The sequence below is a fragment of the Heliangelus exortis genome, chromosome 4 (assembly GCF_036169615.1).
Source record: "Heliangelus exortis chromosome 4, bHelExo1.hap1, whole genome shotgun sequence".
Taxonomy (NCBI): Eukaryota; Metazoa; Chordata; class Aves; order Apodiformes; family Trochilidae; genus Heliangelus; species Heliangelus exortis.
The window spans coordinates 24,831,384-24,843,533 of NC_092425.1; the positions used below are offsets into that span (position 1 = coordinate 24,831,384).

Sequence of the window (12,150 nt, forward strand, 5' to 3'; positions counted from 1 at the left end):
TTCACACTTCAAGGACCAATCATTTTAATAATTTAGAGGTTCTAATCCCTCATCTGAGCAACCCTTCTGTCATGACCATTTTCTTACCTTCTTTTCTTCCCACAATACACGAGGGTACAAAATATTGTGTAAGACTTCTCTATTCTAATATCAAGGTAGAAACATGTTGTACAAATGTTAGCAATTCCCAAAGTCAGTACAGATGTCTTACACAGGTTAATACATTTCCCAGTACTAGTTTAGATATGATTTTGACCATCTGTTAATGCAGTGATTGGTTAATAGTTAAGATTGTTTTATATTAGTTCTGCATCTTGCACTGCAAATTGTTTTTTTACTAAATCAAAATAGAAGTTTAAATTAAAAGCTTGAGAAACCTTTTACTAGTTGCAGCTTCTGAGTTGACTCTGCTTTGATAATCTTTGATAATAACATACTTCCCATTTTATCAAGCATACTAACATAAACAAATGGATATTCCAATACATTATTAAGAATATCCTGCAGCACCGAGGTTGTAGCTATTGACAACAGATGCACCAAAATATTGCTGTGACTGAAGTGATGCCCATCTGTATACTTTATCTTAGATGGTGATACGACAATCTGTAAAACCTTTTTTTTTTAATCCAAATGTAATAAGACAGATATGTAATAATAAATCAATATACACACAAGTCACTTCACTGTGTGAAACTGGTACCAACTAATGTGGCCACTTAGGAAAAATCAGGCATTACAAATACAATCTTGGCAAACTGTACTACATACTTGCTTCCAGACAGATTGAAGGCAAAAGGACAATGTATTTACTGTGACTTACTAAGCTTGAAGGGAGAGTCATTCTTTAAAATGGTTCCAAGAAACAGTTCCATTTATTTTAATCAGCCATTTTTAAAAGTCATATTAAAAACACAGAAGAATATACTTGTATGTATGACATTTTGTCCTGTTTAGCAGTAGAAAACTGATGTGAATTAAGAATCCCAATATTCTAAGCACACAGGTTTCAAGTGTCTTAATTTTGCATTGACAGGTGCAAAAATAATGGTAGTCAAATATATTGTTAATTTAACTTCAGATACACAATATAAGATACCAAATTCTGTAACAGCAATATCATTTGTGGTATTTTACAGACTGCTCCTGAACAAAGATCCATGGCTATAAAACTCTGACATGTATGAAAAAAAGAAAAAAAAAAAAGGCTGAATAAACTACATAATTGAAATAAAATATTTACATTTGATCTGGTATTGTAAGGTGTTCTTTCTAAAAGATATGTTAAATGGATAGAAGTTGTTTCCTAAGGACATAATTTGTATTATCCCTAAGCAATATTAACAAGCTTTTAAAATATGACACGTTTAAAAAAACCCAATTAATATAGTAACAAATAATATTGTTATGCATTTCACAATGCATTGGTTTATGTCGGAAAATCATCTAATATCTGACAATAGAAATGTATTTTTCTCTTCAGATACAAACTCTTCCAACTTCTAATTAATTTATTCTCAGAGAAGGAAAGAAAATTATAAGCTTTGGAAACCATATTAATTCAGTAACAGATAAAGTTTGACCTTTGCCTTGTTCATATTTATAGCAAACTTTCAACCATTTAAGATGCAATTGAGCATTGTGCATTATAAAAACTGTGGAATTTGTATCCAAGTAAAAAAAAAAAAAAAAAAACAAAAAAAACTGCTAATCCCTGGACTGATATACATAAATGCTTTCTTAGTTATTGCTGCTATTTGATTAAAAGCTGATGAAAATCTAATGAGAATTCTTTGCTATTAGGTCAATTAAACAGCAACAGAACTACCTCTGCAGGAGACTGAAAAATATGTAATTGCTTTCTCCATCTATTTGTCTCACCTCCAGCTCTCTCCTTGTCTAACCATGAGCTATATACAGATCAAGCCCTGAATAAAAAAGCAGAACCCACCCCAAGACTGTTTATATAGATACCAACAGATGTTTAGTTTTCACTGTCAATCCTAATAAAATAGGTACAGATTTTAGTATAACACATTCAGTTAGCACCTAATCCTAACAAAATGATTAGAAAAAAAGATAGAGATCTCTAGAAATACAAGAGATAAGGAATGTGTCAAGACAGAAGTCTAGCACTGGTTTTGTTAACCTAAACCATAACTGAAATATCTAATAGCATAGGGAGATCCAGCTTTCTATGTAAAATTAATGCTGCTTTCATGTGGACCCAGTATCTGAACTTAGCTGAGGAAGGGGAACAAAGGTAGTGACTGCAACAACCTCAATCTGCCTTTCTGGATAGACCACACAGAATTACAAAAATATGGTTTAAAAGCTTCATTCAAATAATGCAATCAAAGAATTATAGTTTAGGTAATCAAGCAAAGAATGATAAATGCAATGCACAAGCCAAAAAATTTTAAGAACTGGTAATGTTATATGTACATGATACTGGCACTAGTAAGTAGTGTATAAGCAAAGCCAACAGATATCTTTTAATCTTTTGGAAAAATAGGAATTTAAGGAAAGGAAATGAAGTGTCATTTAAAATTATGACTAGAAAAAAGAAAATAATAGGAGATATAATAGTTTATGAAGTCAGAATATTAACACTTTCAAAGTCTGGTGGCATATCAGGCTCTACAGCTAGTACACAGCTGAACCACTACCTCCTATGAAATAAAAAAGCTAAGAATTAGTAAATCTGAATGTAATAATAAAACAATTGACCTTGGTGAGCTATCCTTTGCTTCCTATTAAAAAGAGATTATTAAATGGTAGAACTATTTAATTTCCTAATATTACATGCATGTAATCCTTGTACAAAACTGGCATGCAAACCTGGAATTCATGCTAAACCCTAAATATGGGGAAAGAGTTAACTTTCATCTGGATGTAAAGACAGTAGTTACTGACTTCACACAGAATAGTGTTACAGAGAATTATCATGGCTGAATAAATCTCACAGAAGTGTTAGATAAGCACTTTATGACTTCAAATTCACAGAAACATAGATAAATAAGTGCTAAAAAAATGAAACAGGAGACTTTCCAATGTTATTTGAAAAAAAAAAATCCTGCTATGTAAAATAGCTAAAGGTTTACAGAATACTTATTAAGCTTCTAAAACTGGTAAAAAGAGTTTAATTTACAACTATACTTGTATGTGGTACCTTAAATAAATCAGGGAACTTGGTGATCATGCATCTATACTTTTTCAATCTTAGTATCTGACTGGTTTTACTTATTGGCACAGATGTAGCTCTCAGGAAGTGAAAGTACTGACACACATAAACAAGGAGGTGCAGGTGAATCAGAGGCAAAAAATACCTTACCTGAAGTCATATAATGGAGCAAAAGCAGAAAATATGTGTGTTGACTAATACAGTACATTATTATGTAGAACTTAAAATCATCTTTACTGATATCTTTATTATTTAGTTGTGAATGCTAAACACTCCCTAACCAGCAGTTTTTCAGATACTCTGAAATCTTAGATAAGATGGAACAAATTTAGGGATAACTAAAGGGTTATTTTGAAATTATTTCAAGTAGAATACTTCAGAAACAAGTCTTTAAGAAGAACTGTGTGTATAAAACTGGATATGGTAAAAACTTATTTGTCATAAATGGTGCTTTTTCTATGCAGCATTTCCATTTCTGCAACTCCATAGGAAAGCATCAGAAATTTAATATTGAAAGGCAGAAATTAAAACCTCTGAATTTTTATAAAGTGGTTTACAGAAATTATTTATTACATCATCGATTTTACTTCTGCATAATGCAGCTGACAGATTGAATCATGTCATTTTATGGCATCTATATAATATTGATAATTCCTAATAAAAAGCTGATCTGTAATTAGATTCAAACCATCCTTTTTTTTTGCTACTAGCACTAAGAAATGACTTAAAGAGAGCTCAAAAAAAATATATCTGTAAGACATAAGCTACTCTTCTTTAACTAGTGATGGTAAAAGCTGAGAAAAGCTCAACAGGTCTTTATGAAAAAATTCCTGACCACTAAATTCATTGCAAGTTTCATAGATTCCATCCCAGCAACTTGTTTGAAATTGGTAAATAACAGGGGCAGAAAGCAGACAAAGTCCTCTCTTTTTCGGGGGGGGGTTGGAACAATCTGCACTATCAGTACAGGTTTGGGGATAAGGTTGTAGAAAGCAGTCCTGCAGAAAAAGACTTGGGGTGCTGGTGGACAGAAATCTGGACATGAGCCAACAGTGCATGCTTGTAGCCCAGAAGGCCAATCACATCCTGGGCTGCATCAAAAGAAGCTTGGCCAGCAGATCAAGAGAGGTCATTCTGGTAAGATCTCACCTAGAATATTGCACCCAGCTCTGGAGCCCTCAACACAGGAAGGACATGGACTTGATGGAGCAGATCCAGAGGAGGGCTATAAAAATTATCAGGGGGCTGGAATATCTGTCATAAGACTGGAGTTTTTCAGCCTGGAGAAAAGAAGGCTCTGGGGGGACCTAGTACCTTCCAGTACCTTGAAGGGGGCCTACAGGAAAGGTGGAGGTGGACTGTTTGCAAGAACCTGTAGTGATAGGATGAGGGGCAATGGTTTTAAATTAGAGAAGAGTAGATTTAGATTGGATGTTAGAACAAGTTCTTTACCATGGGGGTACTGGAAAAATGGAACAGATTGCCCAGGGAGGTAGCTGAGGCCTCATCCCTGGAGATATTCAAGGTGAGGCTTGATGAGGCTCTGAGCAACCTGATCTAGTTGAGGATGTCCCTGCTTACTGCAGGGGGGTTGGACTAGATGACCTGTAGAGGTCCCTTCCAACCAAAATTATTCTATGATTCTCTTTACCTTCTCAGTAAGCAGTATTTCTCCAGAACTCTGATGAACTAATCTGTAAGCAGGAGAGAGCAAGTAAGAGAACTGCTTCAAAGACAGCAGAGGCAGGATATAACTCATTTCAGAAGTAGTCAACTAGTGGTAACTTCTTAGTACACCTAATAAAGAATTTAAATTGAAGGAGTGCAGAGATGTAAGAAAAAGCATTCTGTAAAGTTCAGTGGATGAATTAAATGCCTAATGGAAAATGGTAAAAAGCACATGAAAATATTCACCATCTCCTTTTGTAACTAAAATGCTCAAGAGCCAGGAAGCTAAGAAGTTACAAACCTCAAATGCATGTGTAAATGGACCCTGAAAGCAAGCAAAAAACCCAAACTTGCTTCTCACTGTGTGAGGGAGCACATTTCTACAAAAAGACAAAATGTGCATTTATCTTTGGGCAGTGGAAATTGTGCAGCATGGAACATTTCATAAAACATTCACTACAGCTAAAAGCTTGACAGAATTTTGAAAACACGATTGCTTGCATTTCATATTTCATTGCTTGCTCAAATCATAGATGGTGGCACTTTCTCAGCATCTGAAATTCCAATACAGACTCTGCATCTGAATGCTGAAGACTGACAGATTGACATATAGTAATATGAACACTATTATCTGTAGAATCACTGTAGGAAGTGACTGTATAATATTTCTCCTCAAAATAAAATTAAAATAATTAACTCACCACTTGTCCATTCTGAGGATTTTTATGTGCATATGGTGGTCCACGGATATGATTCCACATCTGACCAGATGTCATAGCAAACACAACACACTAGAAAAAAAAGAAAAATAATATACTCATTAACCAAGAGGAATGGAATATAAATCCATTCTGCTGGTGATGCTTTGTTTAGATACACAACTGTTTACCTAACCAGATATGGTATCTAACTCTATTTCATTTTTAGGACAGAGTTTTCAAATGCGTTGCTCATAAAATTCTTAATTACTTCTGTTAGAAAACTAGGTAGCTCAAGACAGAGATTTTCAAAATCTCACTTGAAATAATCCTGTCTTTATGTGTATTTAGAATCTCCACATTTACACATCTATTGTGGCAAAAAGCACAGCAGTAGAAGGCATTCACTGCAAATATTCTGCAAACAGTGTTCAAGATTTAAACAACTTTTTATGAAAATATTTCTTACTCTAATCCAATACAAATGTTTATTTTACCTGCTTGTTTTCAGGGGTACATAATTCTATACAGAACCATAAGAAAAAAATTAATTTTAAAAGTCTGTCCATATTATGAAATTCTCATTGTATGTCCTACATGACAGATTCATTTTAGCTACGACAAATAACAATAGTTGAATCAAAAGAAAAACTAAATTCCCTATGGAAAGAACTGAAGAACTGTTGAGTTAGGTCAGGAATGTTTGACAACCATAAAAGCACACATTAATTCTTGTAGAAGGTAATATCACAGAATTGACATGATAAAAATCCCAAGACAATAAATATTTCTGTAATTCACCATTTGCCAATGGTGAGTTAAAGAAACACAGACGTGGGAATGGTGAAAAGCAGTTCTAGGGGCAAAAAAAAGAGAAAAAAAAGGACAAGTATCCAGTGTATGTAAGACAACCTCCATTTAGCCAGTAAATTTGGATGTAAAATGTAATTGCAGATAAGTGAAGGAAACATGAGGTGTAGAAGCAGCCCCACGTGGACCTTAGAGGAAGAAGGAAGAATGCAGCATCATCATACTGCTCTCAGCAAAGAACCTGGAATACTGGCACCTCATCACAACCCTACCTCACCCCAAACTGTAGCCAATGAATGATCTGAAGATCCAGAAACAGTGGAAAAGTAACCATGACAGCAGAGAAAGGGAATGATACTAGGAAGTATGTGTATAACATGTTTAATTCTGATGTTATTGCTGAGACTTTTTGCCCTTGTAATAGAGAGGAAAAAAAAAATAACTGGAAAAGACATTTTCCTATCCAGTTTAATAATAATTATTTGTTGTAGTGTTAAGATTTCAATTACACTAAGAGCAGATTCTTGGCTTTCAATATAAGGTCTGCTTAATTTGACCTTTAATAGGATTTGGAATGTAGCAGTATAATTATTAGTATGGAAGATGAAAGCATACTGGTAGTGATTATTAGCAAATGGATTATGTTTTAATTAATAATATGCAAAGAAATAAAGAGAGTATATGCTTTAATGACTAGAAAAAGGCAACTGAGTTCTTATTTCTGTACCTTGCAAATTGTTTCAGCAGAGGAATTTCTACTGCAATTTTGGTGATGAATCAGACAGAGATGGCCTGTGTGAATGTATGAAACTGCATAAACTGAAAATGTAGGTAAAAAAGGGAGTTGAGAGAGGCATTTTTGCAAGGGCTAAAGTAAGCTGAAAAGTAAAACATCAAAAGAGAACAAACGCACAGAATACTCAAACTCTGTCTCTCTGAAAGTGAATTTTCCACGAAAAGTCATTTTACTAATTCTTAAATTACTGTATTTAAGTATTTAATTTACATTATCTAGGGACAAATCTGCTTCCATATGGAAAGATTTTAAAAAGCATGCCAGTTTATGTATATACATATGCATATACCTATACTTAACACATCTCTCAAATTACCGAATATCTTTAATGCTTGCCAACACAAATACAGTGTCTCACAACATGGTAATGTCTAACAAAAAATATCTAGGAGATACAATAGTGGGGAGAAATAAATTCCAAGCATTAATATTATTGAAAAGGAAAGAATCAACAGCATGGTTTTATAGCCTGAAGGCATCTTTCATACTCTTCCAGTTCAGGTTTTCACTGACCAAGATAAGAAGATTAGTATACAACATTCTGGATGTATACCTTCAACAAGCATGCTGGATGCTACAGCTAGCATTTGACATGCAAACTCATTTTGCTGTGTTCTATATTCTCCCATTATAATTATCTGGGTAAAAACCAACCAAACAAAAAAACAACCAAACAACAACAACAAAAAAACACATTAGAAACTACAGATATGTACTATTTGGAAAATACACTGTAAATACACACCATTGTTTGTGGAACAGATGCATGCACCCATGATGTGTGATACCTCACACTGATACCATAGGACCCCATGCTTTGGGACCCAAAATTTCCAAAACACTTAGTTCATCCATCATTACTGTACGATGGGGTTTCCCAGGATAAAACTTTGCCAAATTAATTCCGATGAATGAGCAGCTTGTAACATGTGACTGATGACTTTGTATTTACTTTAGAGGTTTATGCTGTATTTATTTCAATGGAACAATTCATATGCAGAGAAATGGCTGCTTTCTACAGGTTTCTGGGTTTGGTTTGGATCTTGTTAGAGTACAAAAGATGAAAACTGGAGATCACAGAAAGATCAAGCTGAGGCACTTTTGTCTGAGCAGTTGGAAAGATTTTCAACTTCACTTATCCACAACAGAGCCTGTATTTCAGCAGTTCTACAGAGAAGAGTACCACGGACATACCTTTCATCTACCTGTTATCTTCTTTCTCCTTGTCATACTCTAAGAACAATGCTAACTGATAATTCAGGTGCATGCCACAGGAATTATCAGAGGAGCTCAGCATTTAGCTACTTTTAGAGCTTCCAGATTTAGGTAGCTTATTCTCCATCCAAATGATGAGTAGATCTACATTATTGCCAGGTGTATGACAGAGAGAGAAGGAACAATGATTTGCTACAATACATTATGGTTCAGTCCTAGTTAAGTGCACTGTATATGTAGACACAACTGCTCAAGAACCTTGTTCTTGTCCACTTGCAAATGATTTCCTGATGGCTTCACAGTGGATAAATTCAACTTCTTAGCTTTGCTAAGAGGGAAACTGATGCCCCCACAGCTGCTAGCAAGATCCAACTTCACAGGCACACGGGCAGGATTTCTCAACTGTTCTTGGTCTTCAAAGCTTGTTCAAATTATTTGGGTTTGATACATCACTTTCTCAAGGATATATGCTCTGTTTAGCACAACATGCTAGCTTATAGAACAAGATTACTAGACTTAAAAAGCCACTTGGTATCCATTTTTAAATTAAGCTTCTTGCTAGCAGATACCATACAAAGCAGATCATTATATTTTTCTCTCCAAGTTTAGACCCCAGAACATGGCAAATACTTTGTAACACATGAACTATAATGAAATTCTAGATTCGTTGATGAATAGAGTTAAATTCAAGTATGGTTTCAAACAAAGAGGAGCCACAAGTAGCCAGTTCTGTACTTAATATCTATATTGTTGAGTATATGTAAGTTTTAGCTACTTCACAAGTATTATTTTAAAGATATCCTTTCTATCCAGTTTAGCTTTTCTTTTGTACTTAACAAAGGCTACAAAGCTGCAATATCTATATTCGATTTCTAAAAAACAATCCATTTCTTACTGGAATCTCTAACAGGAGATATGCAATTCAAGGACAAGGAGCAAAACACAGAATGAAGGAGAATAGGTTTCTGTATCTTTAAAAGGTACTGGGCATCTCTAAAACCTCTAACCATGAGGAAAAAAAAGAAATTAATAACCTGCATTTGTTGCTATTATTTTGAGATGCCTATCTAGTCACATAGAGGGCCTGACTTTTTCTATCTGTATCTTTGAATAAAACACAACTTTTTTATCCTCATTCCCAGAAGGTGATAAAGAAGCCACTAGTAGCCGTGATACCCTTCAAGCTGTTCTGGAGCAAGAACTGATGATGAATGTTCTGTATGGTGCAGGGACTATGGAGTGTATCAGCATAGAACACATTTCTCATAACCATTAAATGTTATGAGAAAAGTAAACATATGCTTTGTCTCCTTATTCATGTAACTTGACGTATTTCTCTAAACAGAGTCAACTCCTAGGCAGCTGCCTTCTAAAGTGACCACAGACTTTGCCTTCCCAGAGTCCACAGGTACAAAGGCAAATCTTAAATATACACATAAAATAAAACTGAAAATTACAAGCAGAAACCACAGTGGTAGCCTGACAAAGAAAATTATTTAAAAAGCCTCCAAATAGCCACATTCTACTCAACTGAAAAAATAAACTCTCAGCACCAGTACTGTTGCCTGATCTGTAGAATTTCCTTATCGAAAGAGTCAGAAATTTGCCCAGTTTATACCATCTGACCTTTTATTCTCTCTGCTTAAAAGATGAAGAGTCTTGACAAGAAATTGAATTGCTTCTTGCTATCAGTATAAAGGGACAGGACTCTGAAAATATCTAATGACTGAAAACCTTCTACATCTTTGTGCTAGCATGTTACAGGGAAAAATATCCATAGATGAATACAGTATTTGAATTCAAGTCCAAAATAATCTAGACAATGAATTTTGGATGTGATATCAAAATATGTCTTTTGGGATATTATGTACTGTGACTCAGTCATCCTGGTTTGCCATCCAAAAAGTCTTGTGGGAAACACTGCAAACAAAAATGCCTAAGGCATACAAGATACTACCAGAGCCTGCAATGCTTCAAGGAGGGGATGAAGCTGCTAATACCACTGCTGCTGCACAACCTAATGTTGAAGTTCAACAGCCTTCTGTGACCTGGCATGGGAATCAATGCATGAGATGAAACCTCTGGTCTTGCTTCTGGAAGTCTATCAAAATGACTCGATGGAACACTAATAATTGCATCCCTATATATTCTCCTAAAGCAGTGACAGAAATAGTACCTATGAGACACATCTTTTGGTATCAATGGAAAAAATGAAAGAAAACTTCAGTCAACAGCTTTGGGATCCTCTGCTCACCTGGTAGTAAAAACAGCAAGAGGCATTTTATGGTGAGAATTTATTTCTAATTTTTAGGAGCAGATCATCCAATCAGGCAGAGAGGCACTGTCCACTTTTCATTCAATTAAAAGTAACCAACATTTGGGAGCCTCTTCAACCTCTTCAAATCACAGTAAGCAGCACAAAAAAAGAAAAACAAACCAAAAAACCAACAACAAAAAAAAAAAATATTTTCCATATGGTTGATGAATGATGGCTATCTAGCAGTACAACACCTCCCCCCAAACCAATCAACACCCAAAACTACAGCTTTTAGAAAAAAACTGTTTTCTCAGTTCTGTAATTTCCATAAAAACAACTGCCAACAAGACAAAATAATTGCCAATATTCCTGTCAAAAACATAGGCCTCCTGTAGTTTTTATGCATCTGACAAATTTCCCTATTTGTTTTTTAAAGTTCAAAAGGAAAAAAAATATTCATGAATACCATAAATCTTTAAAATTAAGTCTTTACGAGTTATTTATACCCTTCATAAAAGCATTTTCTTAGGCATGATTTGCTCCCCTTAACTAGACAGAAACTTCTCCATTCTTCCTTTAATGAACTTTTATGAAAAAGAAGCTAATAGTTTTACCAACAGAAATCAGCACCATGTAAGAGAATCATAATGACACAATACCATAGAATATATATATTAGTTACTGTTCATTTTTTTCTGAGGAGCTTGACATATTCTAGTTATTTTACAGAACCTAAGTCATCTATGCAAAATCTGCAGTCTGGAGTCCCTGCTGATTACACCAAAAAGAACTTATAACAGTAACTTGCAGGTCTGTGTACAGGTAAATAAAACCCAAAGGGCCTTGAGTAACTGCATGATCTTTGCTAAAACATAATTTTGTAGTATGGGGCTTCAACAACACTGTGGAAGCAAAAGCATAGTGATGATTTTAAAAAGGAAGCAACAGCTCAATGCCATGGTAATTGCTACCTATTTTTCAGGCACAACACCTTTTTCTAAAACATCCTCTAAATGTTATTCATTTTTAAAGTAAACAGAACTATATTATTACTTGTCAATACAATCAGCAGGACAATAATTACAGAACAGCATTAATACAATTTCTTTAAATGTTTGATCACGTTTGGACATTGACCCTGTCCATAGGGGTTCAGCTGAATGTGACTGCATTGTGATTCACAGTAATGTTTAGATGTAAAATGTCCAGCTGTTCCTTAGATGAAGAGCAGATATTTTCAGAAAGAATTAATGTGTTAATTTTCTTAATTTAATTAGGAATTTAATTATGTCTAACAATTTCTTGGTTGCACATTGTAATAATCTGATTCATGATTTGAATACCTGATTTTGAACCTCTGCAAAATGAAAACATAACTCCCCAAAATACTCAAAAATTAAACTTCTGATCTGAAACCCTGAGGTATGAAATTGGAATAGATTTGCTGTCTCCAGAGATTCAGTGCACACCGAAACAAAGGAAATACCACATTTTTATTTGATTTTTGACAAAAACATTTTGG

At 34.5% G+C, this 12,150-nt stretch overlaps 1 protein-coding gene across 4 annotated transcripts in view; it reads right to left on the reverse strand.

The window, feature by feature from the left end:
• The window catches only part of TUSC3 (tumor suppressor candidate 3), a 112,867-nt gene that overhangs the window by 49,023 nt on the left and 51,694 nt on the right, over positions 1 to 12,150 (reverse strand). For all 4 annotated transcript variants that reach the window (XM_071743457.1, XM_071743459.1, XM_071743460.1 and 1 more), the window contains one exon: positions 5,554 to 5,643. In XM_071743457.1, the coding sequence (XP_071599558.1) occupies positions 5,554 to 5,643 (90 nt within the window). The remainder of the gene's footprint in view (positions 1 to 5,553; positions 5,644 to 12,150) is intronic.